Here is a 19,644-nt window from a genome sequence, read left to right as displayed (position 1 = left end):
TGGACATAACATCTTTATGCTGCCCTAGATGGCCACACCCAGTAGCAGCTGCCTCGGTGAGGCCTGGGCGGCCAGCCCAGATGGAGATAACGTTCAGTCCAAGTCACCGGGAGCTAATAAGAACAACGTAGAGCCAGGCAAAGAGTAGTCAAACAGTCCGAAGGTCTGAGTCCAGAAAGTCCGAGAGTTCACCAAGCCAAATCACTTTACCAAAATCCATAGTCAGGTCTAAAGCCAGGGGGGTCAAGGATTAAGCAGCAGTTCACGATAGCAGAGCCGGTCCAGGGGGTAGTCGCATAGATTGCTTCCACGCTGGCTAGCTTTTTCTGTCTCCCTAAATGCAGTCCATCTAATGAGCTGCACCTGTAGGATGACTCAGCCCTCCTCTCCCGGCGTGAGTCCAGCTGAACCCCATCGCTTCTGACAGGTCGCCTGCAATCTCTGACTCCTTCTGCGTTCTGTCAGCCCCACCCTGTGGCTCCGTCTCAAACGTACAGCCACTTCTTCTGGATCCGATGTCTCCTCCTGTTGAGGTCTGCCAGGAACATCCCTCCCCCGGGTCCATCTCATTCCTCAGATCTGGCTGGGCTGTTGACCCTGGTTGCTCTGGCAACCCCGGGGAGCCGGGAGGCAGCAGCGGGGGTGTGACAATCTTTAGGCGGCCTCTTGCCCAGCTGGTGCGGAAGTTTGGGCTGGGTTGTCACCAATATGCTGATGACACCCAGCTCTTCCTCCTGATGGATGGCCGCCCTGACTCTCCCCCAGAAACATTAGCCAGCTGCTTGGAAGCGGTGATGGGGTGGCTCAAACAGACTCGTCTGAAGCTCAACCCTTCAAAGAGGGAGGTCCTGTGGCAGGACAGGAAAGGTCCAAGTGAGGAAGCGCGCCTAACCAATCTGGATGGAGTGCAGCTAAACGTGGCCCACTCCGCCAGGAACCTGGGAGTGATACTTGATGCCTCCCTCTCAATGGAGGCTCAGATCACGACGGTAGCATGGCTGGCATTTTACCACCTTCTCCAAGCCAAACTATAAGCGTCCTACTTGGCCCCAGAACACCTTGCCACAATGATCCACACGATGGTCACCTCTAGGGTGGACTCTTGTAACTCACTCTACGCTGGCCTGCCATTATCCTTGATCTGGAAACTGCAACTGGTCCAGAATGCGGCTGCCAGGGGTCTCACAGCAACACCTCAGAAGTCCCACATCCGGCCCATCCTCCAGCAGCTGCGCTGGCTCCCTGTTGAATTCCGTATCAGGTTTAAGGTATTGGTTATAACCTTTAAGCCCATACGTGGTCTGGGCCCAGTATACCTGAGGGACCGCCTCTCCACCTACACTCCTCAAAGAGCCTTGTGCTCTACTACATCCAACCTCCTCGTGGTCCCTGGCCCCAGGGAAGCCCGCTTGACCTCAACCAGGGCCAGAGCTTTCTCCATTCTGGCCCCCACCTGGTGGAACGAGCTCCCAGAGGAGATCAGGGCCCTGACAGAACCTAAACAGTTCCACAGGGCCTGCAAAAGGGAGCTCCTCCGCCAGGCATTTGGTTGAGGTCGACCAAACCACCACTTCCAGTTGGAACCCAAGCTCCCCCCCCTACGACCAACACTAATCGGTTTTACCCAGTAAGAGTTGAGCTGAGGCTCTCGCAATTTCTATTTTATAATGTTATTGTTATGATCTTGTTAAGTTATTATTTGTACACCGCCTGTGGCACTGTGGGCGCCACGGACTAAATAAAACAGTAAGGTGTTCTGGGGCGAGATGTGTCCGGGATGAGGAAGGGTCCGGATTGGACCCTTCCTCAGGACAGACAATCGGAGGGATCCATTTTAATTGATTTTACTGTATTTTAGTCTATAATGAAGAGTAGAAGAAGAAGAGTTGGTTCTTATATGCCGCTTTTCCCTACCCGAAGGAGGCTCAAAGCGGCTTACAGTCGCCTTCCCATTCCTCTCCCCACAACAGACACCCTGTGGGGTGGGTGAGGCTGAGAGAGCCCTGATATTCCTGCTCGGTCCGAACAATTTTATCAGTGCCGTGGCGAGCCCAAGGTCACCCAGCTGGTTGCATGTGGGGGAGCGCAGAATCGAACCTGGCATGCCAGATTAGAAGTCCGCACTCCTAACCACTACACCAAACTGGCTTATTAGCTTATTTTACTTTATTATAATTTTACCCTGCTTGGCTGTATTTGCCTCTTATTGTCATGCCATATATATATAATTACCTTTTTTTCCTTAATAAAATCACCCTCAAATGATACATTGTATTGCAAGGTCTTGTACAGCATAACAATCACACAGACAGAAAACTCAGTTTTGGGACTGCAAGGAGGAAATCTGACTTAACATCCATGCATGGGTCTGGAAAGGCTAAAGATTTTAAGACATTCCATACTGATGGCAATACGGCAAAATAGAATGCAACTTTGCACAGAAAATGCTTGCAACTCCACATACAATTTGTTAGTCAGCTCCAATTAAAGTTTATTTTCATTAATTAATTCATTCATTCAATTAATGTACTGCCCCTCACTATGACCGTCTCCAGCCTCTCTTGTTCTCCATTTCTTGCTGTCTGTCTTTTGCTTCCGAAGCAACCTTGCCCTGAGGACGTTCTTCATCACAGTGACCTACTTTTGAATGGCTCTGAGTGGTGCCTTTTGCTATTCATCTTTAACAGCTATAATTGTGCAGTAAGTGAGTTCCATGCTTGTAATTTAGGAAACTATTTACTCGCCTGCATACAACAGTCTCTTGCTTACTCTCGTCAAACCCAGGTACCATCTCAAATTATCATCAACGTCTTAATCAAAACTTTTTTACCCTGCCTTTCTGTCCTCAGAGGGCCACCAAGGCAGCTAACAAATTAAGAAGCATAAAAATTAAAATCAACACAGAATTACATAATTAAACCAAGCTAAAACCAAAGTTTGGAATACCAAAGAAAGTACAACAGTTAAAACATTAGGGAGGATGGAGGGATCACACAGAGAATGCCAAGCTAAGCCTTCACCCGCTGGCAGAAGGCAGCAACAGAAGGGGACAAACGAATGTTCCAAGGGAGAGAGTTTCATAGATCTGATGTCACTACTCTTGGGTTGCCTCCTACCTAATTTTATACAGTCACAGAACTAATCTAACATAGGATCCCCAAAGATGACTGTAGCAGTCAGGTAGGTTCATAAATGGAGCAAGTATGTTGGTCCCAAACTAAATGGGGTGATGTCAGCACCAGCACTTTGAATTGCTCCCAGAAACAAATTGGAAGCCTGTTTGGATGGAACACGTCAACATCCTGGCTGTTGCATTCTGTACCAACTGACGTTGACAAACAACTTTCTTTTTTTTTCTTTTTTTACTATTTCTTTTTTTTTTCATACTAACTAATACACTAATATACAAAGCATTGCCAAACAGTTTTCAAGGGCAGACCCAAATGGAGCACAATGTAGTAATCAACTTTAGATGTAACTAGGGCATGTACCACAGTGGGCACACTTTTCCTGTCCAGAAAGGCCACAACCAGCTACCCAGTCAAATCTCAGTCCATGTTGGCAGTCCAGAAGGATACTGTGATGGTATCAAAAGTCATGGAAAGGCCCAGGAGAATAAACAGAGTTGCACTACCTCCATCTCCCAGAATAGAGGGGGGTGGATTCTACTAATCTCCTACCACTTAATGGAGCAAAGTTTGAAATTTCAAGTTAGTTGGAGAAAGGCTACTTGGAAGAAGATTAGGTCCACACTGCCATCTCTCAGGCACAAGATTTTCAGAGACTGCATGATCTGATCTATACTTGGCCTGTATATACAACTAGGATACACTATAACAAGGTATAATTGAGGCAATGTGAACTTTTCTTATCTTTAGCCGCTCCTGCAGAGCGGATTAAATAAAAGGGTAAGGGCTCCTAGGGAGGAGTTAGGGCGGGCCCTGTCCGGGATAAAAACTCAGAGGGGCGAATCGGCTCCTGATTCGCCCCCCCGAGGGGCACTCGGGGGCTCGCGCAGCTCCCCATTAGCTGCTTGGCCTAGCCTCGCCTCCGCCGCCAGAGGACTCATCGCGCAGATGGAGAAGACCTCCGAGGCAGTGAGTCCTCCTGGTGACCTCTCCTCCTTGTTAAAAAAGGAGCAGGGATGCCACGTCTTCCTTTCTGGCCAACCCCCAACAACGCGAGTGTTCTCCCACCCCCTGGTCGCTGCCAGAGGTGGGGGGTCGGCTACGGCCTTCTCCCGGCCCGGGGAGCAGCCTCACTGCGTCTGCGATGAGGCGAGGCTGCTCCTGGCGCCGGGAGAAGGCCCCAGATCACAGCCGGGGGGGGGGGGCCACCGGGCACCGGCCATCGCCCAACCCCGGGAGCAGCATCACCTTCAAGCCATCCCAGCGCCCGAGGAATGCGAGCGCCGGCTAGCACAGCCGGCGCTCGCACTCCCAGAGCCCTGGGACAGTTTTTTCCGGGCTGGGTGGCTTCAAGCCTTCCCAGCACCCGGGCAGTGTGAGCGCCGGCTTGCAGAGCCGGTACTCCCACTCCCCGACCTCTGGGAATGCTTTTTCCCATGGCGGGGGGGGGGAGGTCAGAGAGCCGCCCTGTCCCTGATAGGAGGGCCGCTAGCGCCCGCTGTATTTAAATTTATTTATTTAATATTCTAGTAAGAAGCATAAAAGAGGAGAAGACTAATTTTTTTCACCACAGTGAGCATCTCTCGCCCCTCTGAAAAATGCAAACAAGGCCCCTTCATGAACCTGGAGATGGGCAACAGGGCACAAGAATCATTCCCAAGTCTCCTCTGCTGAAAGTTTATCAGATCAGAAACAACAGACCCCCTCTTTCAACAGACAAAAGATCTGGCTTGCCATCAGTCAAAGCATAAAAATCCATCAGACACATATGAGCCCCAAAATTGACATGCACTGTCTCCCAAAACAACAGTCCTAACCCTAACCCACATTATGACTCCTTGGCTCAAAAAGGTAAATCATAATATTGGAGAATAATTTCAAATACTGCAATAAATGTATTTTGCATTATCTTTCCCTATATGACAGGTTGGGACATCTGTAAACAGCGTTCTCTGTTTACATAAAAGGCTAAGCCCTTGGTGGGCAGAGAGTGGGCATGGCCAGTCTGGGTGAGGGCCCAATCGCTGCCCATGACCACTCCCGCCCACCAAGGGTTCAGCCTTAGGCCTGGGAGTTCTCTCACTGCGGCAAGAGCTGCCAGGCCAAAAGGGAGCCTACCGCGGCACTGGCAGCGCGGGGCGGCCTGCCCGCTCCCTCTAGGCCCCGCAGTTCTATCGCCTGAGGGAGAGAGCAGCTAGGCCTAAAAGGAGCATCCAGCAGTGGCCCCACCGGGGGGGGGGAGCCCTGGCCGCTCCCTTTAGGCCCCGTGGCTCTCTCACTCGCACAATGTTGTTACCTTCTGATACTTTTGATATATTGCAGGGGGGACTGTACCTCAATTGGTCAAGTTACAAGATAAGCACAATATGGTGATAAGTTATGATGCAATGCTACTAAGGAGAGGTTTTTGGAAGCACAGTTGCTCTGGATTTTGGAGGGAGAGCAGGTGATAATGGTCATAAGTGTCATGAAGTCACAGCTAACTTATGGCTACCCTATAAGGTTTACAAGGCAAGAGACTCAGAGGTGGTTTGCCATTGTCTCACTCTGCATCAGGACTAGGTGCATATTCAGCATACCCAAGGCAAAGACATAGCTGACATATAACTTATCCATATTTTCCACCTATCCTTTCAGCCAGATATAGATTGGGGCTTAATATCAGCTATCTAAAATGGCTGGCCCGATTTGAACAGCAAGACAGTCAACTCCTTTAAATGTCTCCTCCTACCTCACTTCTTTTGAAAGCAATGGAGGATGGGGCAACTTCTTTGGGGGGCCAGGCAGAGTTGGATGCCCTGGCTCAATCTTTTTGAAATGGTACTTAACATATTTATTAATGATCTAGATGAGGGGGTGGAGGGACTACTCATCAAGTTTGCAGATGACACCAAATTGGGAGGACTGGCAAATACTCCAGAAGATAGAGACAGAGTTCAACGAGATCTGAACACAATGGAAAAATGGGCAAATGAGAACAAGATGCAATTTAATAAAGATAAGTGTAAAGTTCTGCATCTGGGTCAAAAAAATGAAAAGCATGCCTACTGGATGGGGGATACGCTTCTAGGTAACACTGTGTGTGAACGAGACCTTGGGGTACTTGTGGATTGTAAACTAAACATGAGCAGGCAGTGTGATGCAGCGGTAAAAAAGGCAAATGCCATTTTGGGCTGTATCAACAGAGGCATCACATCAAAATTACAAGATGTCATAGTCCCATTGTATACGGCACTGGTCAGACCACACTTGGAGTACTGTGTGCAGTTCTGGAGGCCTCACTTCAAAAAGAACGTAGATAAAATTGAAAGGGTACAGAGGAGAGCGACGAAGATGATCTGGGGCCAAGGGACCAAGCCCTATGAAGATAGGTTGAGGGACTTGGGAATGTTCAGCCTGGAGAAAAGGAGGTTGAGAGGGGACATGATAGCCCTCTTTAAGTATTTGAAAGGTTGTCACTTGGAGGAGGGCAGGATGCTGTTTCTGCTGGCTGCAGAGGAGAGGACACGCAGTAATGGGTTTAAACTTCAAGTACAACGATATAGGCTAGATATCAGGAAAAAGTTTTTCACAGTCAGAGTAGTTCAGCAGTGGAATAGGCTGCCTAAGGAAGTGGTGAGCGCCCCCTCACTGGCAGTCTTCAAGCAAAGGTTGGATACACACTTTTCTTGGATGCTTTAGGATGCTTAGGGCTAATCCTGCGTTGAGCAGGGGGTTGGACTAGATGGCCTGTATGGCCCCTTCCAACTCTATGATTCTATGATTCTATGATTCCCCTCTCAACCTCCTTTTCTCCAGGCTGAACATTCCCAGATCATTAATAAATATGTTAAAAAGTACCAGGCCGAGCACCGAGCCCTGAGATACCCCGCTACTCACCTCTCTCCATTCTGATGAAACACCATTGACAACAACTCTTTGAGTGCAGTTCTCTAACCAATTTCCTATCCACTTAACTATCTGAAAATCCAGATTGCAGTCCTTCAACTTATCCATCAGAACATCATGGGGAACCTTATCAAAAGCTTTACTAAAATCTAAGTAAACGACATCAACCGCATTTTCACGATCCAGCAAACCTGTCACTTGGTCAAAAAAGGAAATCAGGTTGGTCTGGCAGGACCTGTTGGAGACAAATCCATGCTGACTTCCTTGTCCTCCAGATGTTTGCAGATCGCTCCCTTTAATATCTGCTCCATTATCTTCCCCACAACAGAGGTCAGACTCACTGGTCTGTAGTTTCCCGGGTCATCCTCCCTTTTTTGAAGATTGGAATAACATTTGCTCTCTTCCAGTCCTCCGGGACATCTCCAGTCCTTAAAGAGGTTCCGAAGATGATGGACAAGGGCTGTGCAAGTTCTCTGGAAAGTTCTTTGAGTACTCTCAGGTGCATTTCATCCGGACCAGGGGATTTGAACTCATCCAGTGCAGCTAAATGCCTCTCGACAATCTCTCTATCCATGTTAACCTGCCACCCAGACACTGTCCTTTGGCTATGGCCATCTCTAGATGTGCCTAAACTCTTTGACCTGTGGGGAAAAACAGATGTAAAATAGGCACTAAGCCTTTCTGCTTTCTCTGCATCCTCTGTTAGAGTTTGTCCATCCGCACCCAACAGTGGGCCTATTGCCTCCTTTACTTTACGTTTGCTCCTCACATAACTGAAAAATCTTTTCTTGTTACAATGGGCTTCCCTGGCCAATCTTAGCTCACTCTCAGCTTTGGCCTTTCTGATGATTGATCTACAGTGCCTAGTAACCTGTAGGTACTCTTCTTTAGAGTTCTGTCCTTCCCTCCATTTCCTGAACATCTCCCTTTTCTTTCTTAGTTCCTCTTGAAGTTCTCTGTTCATCCAAATAGGCTTCTTAGAGCTCCTGCAGTGTTTTCGTCTTTCTGGGATAGTCATCGATTGAGCATGCAATAGCTCTTGTTTGAGTAGCGCCCACCCTTCACATGCTCCCTTCTCTTCCAGCATTCTCATCCATGGTATGACACTCATCATATCTCTGAGTTTATTAAAGTTTGCCCTACAAAAATCCAACATCCGCATCTGGATACAAGCTTCCTTGCCTCCCCATCTCAAAAGGAATTCTATGAGCACATGGTCACTTCCCCCTAGGGTTCCCACTTCCTTCACCTCATCCACCAACTCTTGCCCAGATGAACTGCACCCAAGAGTAGTAAAAAAACTTGCAGATGTAATTTCTGAGCCTCTGTCCAATTCTTGGAGAACAGGTGAGGTGCCAGAAGACTGGAGGCGGGCAAATGTTGTCCCATCTTCAAAAAGAGGGAAAAGGAGGTTCCTGTTAACTACTGATTTGTCAGCTTGACGTCTATAGCTGGCAAAATTTTAGAACAAATCATCAGTCAGTTCCTGAGCAACTAGAGCAGAAGGCTGTAATTATTAAGAGTTAGCATGGCTTTCTCAAGAACAAGTCATGTCAGACTAACCTTATCTCTTTTTCTGAGAAACTTACTACCTTGCCAGATCAGGGGAATGCTGTGGACATTGTTTACTTTGATTTCACTAAGACTTTTGATATGGACTCGCATGATATCTTTATTGATAAGTTGGTAAAATGTGGTATGGATCCTATTACTGTTAGGTGGAGGGAGAACTGGCTGACAGATAACACCCAAAGGAAGCTTGAAAATGGTTTGTCATGTTCTTGCAGAGGAATGATGAAGGGAGTGCAATAGGGATCTGTCCTGGGTCCTGTGTTGTTCAACATATTCATAAATTATTTGGATGAAGTAAATGTGCAGATGATACTAAACTGAAAGGGGTAGCAAACACACCAGTATACAAAATCAGCATGATCTTGACAGGCTAGAAATATGGGCTAAAATGAATTACAATAGTGATAAATGCAAAGTTCTTCATTTAAGTAGGAAAAATCAAATGCATCAGTATCGGATGCGTGAGACTTGTCTTGGAAGTAGTATGTGTGAAAAGGATCTGGGGGTCTTAGTAGACCAAATGCTGAACATGAGTCAGCAGTATGACTTAGTAGCTTAAAAGGCAAGCAAGATTTTGGGCTGTATAAAAAGTAGTATAGTATCCAGATAATGTGAGGTGATGTTACTGCTTTACTCCATTCTGATAAGCCCTCGCTTGGAGTACTGTGTTCAGTTTTGGGCACCAAACTGAACAAATAGGGAAACCAGTGCGTGTCCAGAGGAGGGATACAAAGATGGTGGGGGGTTTGGAGACCAAGTCATATAAAGAAAGGTTGGTCTGTTTAGCCTGGAGAGAAGGCGACTAAGAGGTGATAAGATAACCATCTTCAAATACTTGAGGGGCTGTCACATAGAAGATGGAGCAGAGTTGTTTTCTGTTGTCCAAGTGGGTTGGGCCAGAATCAATACGTTGAAATTAATTCAAAAGAATTTTCGGCTAAACATTCGGAAGAAGTTCCTGATAGAGCGGTTCCTCAACAGAACAGGCTTCCTCGAGAGTTGGAGGGTTCTCCTTCTGCAGAGGTTTTTAACCAAAGGCTAAAAGGTCATTTGACAGAAATGAACTTGGGCAGATGGTGAGTGGGTGGGCAGGAAGGGATGGACCAGTGTTTGTCTCTTGTGGCCCTTACTTGCATACCCAGGGAATTGCTGATCACTACTGTGGGATGGTAGGTGAATTTTCTCCAGGCCAAGCTGGATTCTGGAGATTTTTGGCAGGGGGTATCAAACTGAGGTCACTGTGGGTAGACAGGTAATTGTGAGTTCCTGTGTTGTGCAGTTGATTGGACTAGATGACCCTGGATGTCCCTTCCAACTCTATTCTATTATTCTATGACTAGAAGATAAGCCTGCTGTAGGATAAATGATTCTATGATTCTATAAATACAGTGGCCACAGGGAGGAGGAGGAGCTGCGCAAGGGACGTGCAGGAGCTGCCCAGGAACGTGCAGCAGGCAGCTTGGCAGAAGCAGAAGACCCCCAGCAGAAGGCAATGGATGCAGCCCAGTCCCTCAGGGCCGCGCACGCTGGCTGGGGCAACTCCATCCTGCTCCCCACGGCCCCCCCACTGTGGGCGCGGCATGCAGCAGTCCGGGGCACAATGCATCCTGGGGTGTGTAGTCCCGCCGCTGCCTCCGGAGGCCAGGAGGCAACTCACGGTGGCAGGAGGAGAAGCCTTGGGGCGGACTGCATCCCAGGCTTCGGGGAAGGCAAAGGAGCATGGCGGCGGCGTCTCCAACACGGCGGCTGCACTCCTTTGTCGTCCCCGAAACCTTCGGGGGGCAGGGGGCTCCTGGCGCCCATCAGAAGCTTGGGGGAAGGATAAGGAGGACAGGCACGGCGCTCCTTGGGCCTCCCCTAAGGCTTTGGGCCCCGAGTGGCTCACGGGCGCGTTGCAGGCTTGGGGAAGACAAAGGAGCAGGGGCGCTGCGCTTCTTTGCCGTCCGGGAAGGCTTTGGGCTCCAGGCGGCTCGCGTCCACGTGGCAAGGTGCGGGGAAGGCAAAAGAGCACAGCGGCGATGGTCCTTTGGGCTCCCCGGAGCACAGGCAAAGGAGCACGTGCACGGTGCGGCGGCGAGTAGCGAGAGGCGGTAGGCATTACCCCTCCAGGCGGCTCCCTTTTCGTTGGGGCCTCGGCCCGGGCCAAGGGCCAGTCCTTTTGGCCAGGGCGAGGTCTCCCCACCCGGTCGCTTGCCGCGCATCACCAGGACTACCTTGCCTGACGGCTGCCAGTGCAGAAATGGCGGCCGTGGGATGACGGTGGGCGGGTTGGGGCGGAATAACATGCAGAGAGGCCCATTGGGGGGGCGCTTCGCGCCTCCCAATGGGTCTCTCCGCGTGTCAGTTGGGGGGCAAGGGCCGAATCCGTGAGTTTTGATCATGGACTCGGCCCACTCCAACCCCTCTTAACACTTTATTAAAGAGGGAAATATTCTATTATCCTATGATTCTACGTGCTGACAGAAAGCTTGCAAAATGAAAATATCTCCAAAATCATTGTTCAGAAGTTATTTATTCATCAAGCAAACGAACTAGACAATGAAGTCAAATGGAGGCTGGTGAAAAAAACACATAATGCTCCCATAAGCACAGTTTCTCTTCCTTCATCCTATCGAGGAAATTGTTCTATCACATTAAGCAGTAAGAGCTAGAAATGGTTTCTCCATCCCAGCATAAGAAATGTTAATATCCACTGGATCTTAATCTACTTACTGCAATATTAGAGTACATTCTTCCTGGAATCTTAAAAGGATAAATGCTCTCTGGACCTTACATCCTTTGGTTACAGCTAAATAAACAATTCTTCAAAAGTGCAAAGCAACTGTGTATGAGAGACTTTTTCCTTCAGAGAGCTTATTTCATTAGTTAGTGTAGACCAGTGTCCCAACCTGTGGACTGGGAACAAAAGGTGTGTCACAAAACTCTGAAAGTGGGTCGCAATGGCCACCCCGGCCCTTTCCATTGCTTTCTTTTCTTTTTTAGAAACCAAGACCTGACTTTATAAACAGTTTCTTCCATGCCATATGTTGTATTTTACTGCATATACATGTTGATTATGTAAAATGTGTTTTGATGGTTTCTTAGGAGGCATTAGAGGCATAATGGAGGAGAAGGTGGTCATAGGCAGGAATCTAACATCCTTACACAAAAGCTGCATATGTTAGAATCCTACTTAATTGGGGCTCATGGAGGAGGCAGCTTCATCCTTTGTGAGATGTTTGTTGGTGTCTCAAGAACATCTGGTTAACCACTTTAAATAATGGAACGAACTGGATGGACCATAGGCCAGCCTTGCCTGAGTCACCATACCAGGTGACTCATTGTGCGTTGGAAAAAGGTTGGGAAATACTGATGTAAACTGTTAAGGTCCTCATTATGGGGCAAATATGAAACTCACAGTAGCACTGGCTTATTTCAGAGCCTAGGTAGACTCGCCCCAAGCTTTGGTAGGCCAGTTGATGGCAGCAACTCACATTAAAATTAGCACTAAAATTAATATCTGAACATGTATGCATGCACATGCACATGAAAGCTTATGCCTTAAGTAAAACTGTGTTGGTCTTAGAGGTGACACTGGATTCAAACTTTGTTCTAAAAATTGCACAATTAAACATTTAAAATCAGCTCAGTGAAAAATTAAACATTTTAAAATAAAATAAAAATTTGTGTCTGCCTGATTAGTTAAGTTTGAAAATAAGAAAAATACTTTTTGAAAGAATTAAATGGACAGGAAAATTTGGTAAGCATCTCGAGGCATCAAAGGCAGTTTGTGTAAGGCAGCCACTAATGGACCAGGGTCCATGGGAAGGACACCTCCTTCCTTGGTGCTGGACAGCATTCAACTGAGCCCTCTCTATGGCACAGGGGCCATGGGTGAAGATTAGCAGCTCCCAGAACTATTCTCTGCAGAAAACACGGTACAAAGATATTGTTCCTGCCACTCTCATTTGCTAAATAATAACATTTTGGAAGTCTCAGGTGCCATCATAAACTGCATAAAACTGAACAAACTGAACAAATATTCCAAACACCTAGAAACCTCAGAATCAAGTGCCTGAAACGAATCAAAAATAGACTTGGCTGATCAGGTATTAATGACAGTAAAGGAGCATGGATACTTGGCATTTTAAGCCATTTACCATGTTACATTGGCAGTCACTGGCAGTCTTCAAGCAAAGGTTGGATACACACTTTTCTTGGATGCTTTAGGATGCTTAAGGCTGATCCTGCATTGAGCAGGGGGTTGGACTAGATGGCCTGTATGGCCCCTTCCAACTCTATGATTCTATGATGTAGAAAGCAACAACCAACTTGAGACATACTGCTAATTTTGCTTTTTCTGGCCATACACAAACCACAAATTTAATCACAGGTCAGTAACAGAACTACTGGATTTTTAAAAAATGATGGCAGATTATATAGAAGAAAGAATTTGCGACTGATGGTCCTAAAACACATGCACTCTCTCAGATGAAGGTTTTGTTCTTGCATCAGAAAGCAAGAGATCATCCAGACTTGGGATGAGCATTCAGATACACCAACATCAAAAATATACCTGAAAAAAACCACTAGTACTCTTGGGGTATATTCAGCTTCACAAATATTTCCAAGATTCTAAAACAGAAGCATTACTCATCCTTTGTCATTCCCTGCCCTTTCTTCTTTCTGTTTCTGTCCTGCTGTGTTGATCATTTGATATGTGGAATTGCCTACAGCTGTGGCCCCATTGGATGTTATCAGTTGAGCCTGGGTCCTGGTTCCTTCCAAGACCACATAACATCTCGTTAATTGCCTGTGAATCCTGGATGAAGGAATATAAGGGGCATCTGCATTCTGGCATTTTCCATTAAGATTGTATCTGGATTTGTTCTGGACGAACATCTCATCATTTAGGCTATGGGGTTAAAGCTAAAATGAAGCATGAGATATCTGGACATTCAGTGAGCATGAGCTATGGTGCATCAAGGATGGGGGGGAGACAGAAAGAGCAAGAGAAAGGGTGTGAAGAAGGCTTGATTTAGGTAATGGAAGAGACAGACCACTTGGATACATAGCTTCATTATTTTTATGTTGTTCTTGTCTCTTTTAAAACTCTTTTAAATCAACTTTTCCTTAATTGTAACAAGCACTTGATTAGTTACAAGCAAACAACCCATAAACTCAAGAACCCTAATACTCAGGGATTTTTTCAGAAAATCAGGAAAATTGTCTTTAAAAATCCCAGAAATATTCAGGAACTAGTAATTAAGCCCGCTGTAAAAAAATGCAGCAGGCACTAGCCGTTCCCAACGGCCCTGGCAGCGCTGGCTGGACGGTGCTGGCTGGGCGGCTGAGCCCCCCCGAACTGCCCCCCCCAGGCTGAAGCCGTTCCCAGGCGGCCGAGCTGGCGACTCCCCTGCGCCCGGGAAGGCTTTTTCCTCCTCCCACCCCAGGCGAAAGGCCTTTCCAGATGCCGGGGAGCGCGATCGGCAGCTCGGAGAGCCGGCGATGGTGCTCCACGACACCTGGGGAGGCTCCCCCCCCACACCGGGCCAGGCTACAGGGGGCTGCAGGCCTACCTGCTGTGGGGTGAAGGTTTGGCCTCGTGGGGGGTTGGGCAAGTTGGGAGGCACTTTGCGGCTCCCAACTGGTCTGTGCTGGGGCGGGGAAGGGGCCAATGGGCACCCTTCCTCCTCCTGGACAGGACCCGCCCTCAGGGCCCTTACTGCTTTATTTTATCCGCTCCACAGGAGCAGTTAAAGATTGTTGGGAAGCCAGTACTTGCAAGCTCTCCCAGACTGTCTTTGTTTTCCTTTTCTTATCCCCTTTCACACTTTGTTTCTCTGTATTCTAATTTCTATAGGCTTCCCCACTGCTTTTGTCAATTTCAAATTAGCCCTGTCAGTTTTAATAAGCTTTTGCTTTGCCTGAGTTCCTTTGTGTTCCCTTCCCCTCTCTCTTACACAGAGAACAATCCACCCTCCACTGCCACCTGTATTGCTTGGTTTTGTTGTGATTCTGTGCTTTTGAGTCTTGACATCAGTCCTGTTAAACAGTGGCATTGGTTCTGCTGGACATTCTGCATATTGCATTGTGCTGGGCATAAAAAAGGGCCTGCCTTCTGTACTTCTTGGGTTTGACAAGTCCTCTTTTGCTCGCACTGCCACAATGGCACTGGTTTTCTTGGGGATTCTGCACACTACACGTGGTTCTGCTGGGCTTGGAAAATGCCCCGCCCTCCACATTCAGTTTCCACTGCAGAGATCCCCTGGTTTCATTTTGGTTCTGTTTGGCTTGGCACATTGGCTTGTAGTTCTACTAGGATAACTGAGCTCTGCAATGGTTCAGTTGGACTTGCTGTTTGTTCTCAGTGATTACTACTTTCAGACATGGCTTTTTGCCCTAGAAGCTTCTTGCAGGCTGTGGTTTTCGTTTTCCAACTCCACAGGAAATAACAAGAGAATGGCTGAGAGCACCCTGTAAAGGGGCAATAAAATTGAACCCCGTGGTCCAATTGACTTGAACATGAGTTATTTAATGGACGGACACAAACAGCTCTTATGCACTTTTTGTGCCTGTACCTAAAAACTATTCCCCTGTTCACCCAGAAACTTTTCAAAGTAATTGTATCTTTAAAGACAACCTTACAGCCATTTTTGCACACTCCTATTCCCTGCTGTAACTCCATGTAGTAACTCCATGTAGTAGAATACATTTGCAAATTTTAAGTTGACTCTGTACTCCTAAATCTATGAGTGTGAAGCACTCCCCCTGCCCAATAATGTCAAAAAAGGCAATTGTTAAATTACCTTTGGGTATCCATACACCATCCAAAGTCATCCTTATTCTTACCCAGGTTTCCTTGCTCGACAGTCAGAACCACTTCATCCATCACCAAGGCCCGAAAGTCTAGGTCTTCTTCACAACACTTGGCTTTGAGGGCCCTCAGGATTTCCTGCTGGGGGTAGTCTTCCCTGATACGGCGATCAGTCAAAAACCACAGCCTGGGTGCAATGGAGCTACACATCTTGAACTATTCCTACAGACTTCAGGCTTCCTTTGAACACACTGTCTAGAAAGTAAAAGCAGAAAAATTAGCATGCAAAAGTTGGTCTTACTCATCTCGTGTTAAATTATATAGTATCAGCAACATACTGTATTTACATAGTTTACCTACAGAAGAAATTAGAAGGGCTAACCTATAACTTGAAAGGAAGCTAAAATTATAGTTATTCTTAAACAAGAGAAAGAATTCTCTCAGCTAGATTTTTATTGTCCAATAGAGATGTCAAAATGTAGCTTCTATAATAGCAAGGATATTTATGATTATTAGCAAATGTATAACTCTTATCAAAAAGGCTTTATCTGAACAAAGCATACGTCATCTAATTTTAAAAAATTCTTAATGCAATATTCAAGATTTTTTAGCATAAAGAAATATTCACACTATTTCCAGTTGTTTAGACAGAATTTCTTTTGAATTAATTTCATCCCATTGGATCTGGTCTGTCCCTCTGGGGCAAGAAAGAACAACTCTGCTCCATCCCCTATATGGCACCCTTTTAAATACGAAGATGGCTATCAGATCCCCTCTCAGTTGTCTCCTTTCCAGACTAAACAGACCAAGCTCCCCCAACCCTTCCTCATACGTCAGTCTCCAAACCCAGCACCATCTTTGTTGCCCTCCTCTAGGCATGCTCCAGTTTGTCTATATCCCTCTTCAACTGTGGCACTCAAAACTGAACACAGTACCCCAAATGAGGCCGAACCAGAGCAGAGTAAAGCGGTACCATCTTTAAGTTTTTTTCTGACTGCGGGACTCTACCTAACATACCTTTAAGTCTGTTAAAATTTGCTTTCCTGATGTCTCTTATCCATTTCATAAAATCATAGAATCAAAGTTGGAAGGGGCCATATAGGCCATCTAGTCCAACCACTTGCTCAACGCAGGATCAGCCCTAAGCATCCTAAAACATCCAAGAAAAGTGTGCCTCCAACCTTTGCTTGAAGACTGCCAGTGAGGGGGAGTTCACCACCTCCTTATCCACTGCTGAACTACTCTGACTGTGAAAATTTTTTTCCTGATATCTAGCCTATATCGTTGAAGTTTAAACCCATTACTGCGTGTCCTCTCCTCTGCAGCCAACAGAAACAGCATCCTGCCCTCCTCCAAGTGACAACCTTTCAAATACTTAAAGAGGGCTATCATGTCCCCTCTCAACCTCCTTTTCTCCAGGCTGAACATTCCCAAGTCCCTCAACCTATCTTCATAGGGCTTGGTCCCTTGGCCCCAGATCATCTTCGTCGCTCTCCTTTGTACCCTTTCAATTTTATCTACATCCTTCTTGAAGTGAGGCCTCCAGAACTGCACACAGTACTCCAGGTGTGGGCTGACCAGTGCGTATACAATGGGACTATGACATCTTGTGATTTTGATGTGATGCCCCTGTTGATACAGCCCAAAATGGCATTTGCCTTTTTTACCACTGCATCACACTGCCTGCTCATGTTTAGTTTACAATCCACAAGTACCCCAAGGTCTCGTTCACACACAGTGTTACCTAGAAGCGTATCCCCCATCCAGTGGGCATGCTTTTCATTTTTCTGACCCAGATACAGAACTTTACACTTATCTTTATTAAATTGCATCTTTTTCTCATTTGCCCATTTTTCCATTGTGTTCAGATCTCATTGAACTCTGTCTCTATCTTCCGGAGTATTTGCCAGTCCCCCTAATTTGGTGTCATCTGCAAACTTGATGAGTAGTCCCTCCACCCCCTCATCTAGATCATTAATAAATATGTTAAAACATGCAGTAATGGGTTTAAACTTCAAGTACAACGATATAGGCTAGATATCAGGAAAAAAATTTTCACAGTCAGAGTAGTTCAGCAGTGGAATATGCTGCCTAAGGAGGTGGTGAGCTCCCCCTCACTGGCAGTCTTCAAGCAAAGGTCTGCAATAGCAAAAAAGGCTTCTTTAGTTATATTTCAAGTAAGTAAAATTGAAGGGACACTGTAGGACCACTGCGAGGACAAGAAAGTGGAACAGACTTCCTCGGGAGCTGGTGGGTTTTCCATCTTTGGAAATTTTTAAATAGTGGCTGTATAGCCATCTGACAGAGAGGCTGATTTTGTGAAGGTTCAAGGAGGGGGTGGCAGGTTACAGTGGATACACAATAGGGTTGTGAGTGTCCTGCACTGTGACCCTGGAGGGGATTCTATCATTCTATATAAATATTGTAAACTTGCTTATATTCACACTGATTACATTTATAACAATTAGCTACCACATTAACACTGAGGACAAAAATATTCTTCACTGCAGTAAGACCAATTTCATATTTATGAATTATGAAATTCCTCTTCAGCAAGAGGAAATATATAAAAAATACATTGCCCTTCTACTCCCAAAATGGATATGCAGCACAAGTTTTTTCTCTTTAGGCACATTTGTGCCAATTAAAAGTAGGCAATTGTAAAAAATACAAATCCATTAGGCAAAAGCAACTGGAGGCTCACCTGGACTTTACAAAATTGTACCAGTTGATTCAAGGGCAAAAAAAATATCTCACTTTTGTCACCCATTTGTTATATCTGTTCAATAATTCCTCCAAGTCAAATTCAGCTAAAACACGTTCCTACAGATGCATTCACTCTCATTTCCTACATCCGACATATATATATATACCTCTTCCCCTAATGCAAGTTCTTTTAAACCTACACCACAAGTTCTTCAAGAAACTAAACAAGCATGTAGACCAGTGGTCCCCAACCTGCGGGCTGCGGGCTGCGGGCTGCGGGCTGCGGCCCGGTGTCGGGCCGCGAAGGCCATGGCGCCGGGCCGCAGCTCCCTCTCCCCGCCCACCCCCCGCAGTAAAAAATTTCCCAGGCCGCAGGCTTGCGGCCCGGGAAGCTTCTTACTGCGGGAGGGCGGGGAGAGGGAATCAGGGCCGGGCCAGGTAGGCGCGGCCCGATGCGTCGCCGTGGCCCGTGGGCACAGCCCGCAAGGGTGTGGTGTGGTCCGCGCGGGTGTGGTCCGCGCAAGGGTGTGGTCCGCGCGGGCCGATGCCCTGCCGGTCCCCAGCCTCAGAAAGGTTGGGGACCACTGATGTAGACAACACTGATCAAGTAGATGTTACACACTTGGACTTTCAAAGGACCTCAGACAAGATACATCCCCAAAGAATCCTGAGTAAACTTAGCAGACATTGGATAAGTGCACTGGCTCTCCTATAATTAAAAATTGATTAAGTAACAGGAAGGAAAAAGTATGAATAAACGGACAATTCTCACAATGGAAGGAAATAAGCAGTGGGGTCCCACAGGGATTAGTGTTGGAGCCAGGATTATTTAATTTATTCATAAATTATCTGGAACTAGGGATGAGTAGTGCAGTGGCCAAGATGGTGAAAACCAAGGCTGACTGCGAAGAACTCCAAGAAGTTCTCCACAAACTGGGTGAACGAGCAACAATGTGGCAAATGAAGTTCAATGTTGATAATGCACATTGAGGCAAAAAATCCCAGCTTCAAGTATAGGCAAATGAGGTCTGAACTTGCAGAGACTGAAAGGAAAAGTGATCTTGGGGTCAACCTAGTGCACTACAGCCATGAAAAAGGCAAACTCTCTGTTAGGGATTATAAAAAGGGGACTGAAAATAAAATGGCTGAGATGATAATGCCACCTTACGGTGCAGCCTCATTTGTAATACTGTGTACTGGTCACTGTATCTCAACAAAGACAACAAAGATCTTGACAAAATACAGATGAGTTTGCACAAGATGAATAGGCAAAAGGCCACCTTTCCTAAGAGGAAAAGTTGAACAGTCTGAGCCTTTTAGGTTTAGACCAGTGGTCCCCAACCCGCGGGCTGCGGCCCGGCGCCAGGCCGCGAAGGCCTCAGCGCCGGGCTGCGGCTCCGTCTTCCCTCCCCCCCCGAAGCGAGAAGCTCGCCAGGCCGCGAGCAAATTGGCCGCCAAAGCGGCCGATTAGCTCGCGGCCCAGCAAGCTTCTCACTTCGGGAGGGGAGGGAAGAGAAGCTTGCCGAGCTGGAAGCTAATCGGCCGCTTTAGCGG

The 19,644-nt window shown here is 46.9% G+C and overlaps 1 protein-coding gene across 24 annotated transcripts in view; it reads right to left on the bottom strand.

Moving 5' to 3' along the window:
• RIMKLB (ribosomal modification protein rimK like family member B) overlaps positions 1-19,644 on the bottom strand; it is a 105,528-nt gene that overhangs the window by 65,511 nt on the left and 20,373 nt on the right. For all 24 annotated transcript variants that reach the window (XM_077346105.1, XM_077346080.1, XM_077346090.1 and 21 more), the window contains exon 3: positions 15,420-15,639. In XM_077346105.1, the coding sequence (XP_077202220.1) occupies positions 15,420-15,594 (175 nt within the window). In that variant the 5' untranslated portion in view covers positions 15,595-15,639. The remainder of the gene's footprint in view (positions 1-15,419; positions 15,640-19,644) is intronic.

The sequence above is a fragment of the Paroedura picta genome, chromosome 7, assembly GCF_049243985.1.
Source record: "Paroedura picta isolate Pp20150507F chromosome 7, Ppicta_v3.0, whole genome shotgun sequence".
In the NCBI taxonomy this organism is placed as follows: Eukaryota; Metazoa; Chordata; class Lepidosauria; order Squamata; family Gekkonidae; genus Paroedura; species Paroedura picta.
Note: the sequence above shows the minus strand (reverse complement) of the source record. Positions and strands in the feature narration are given on the sequence as shown.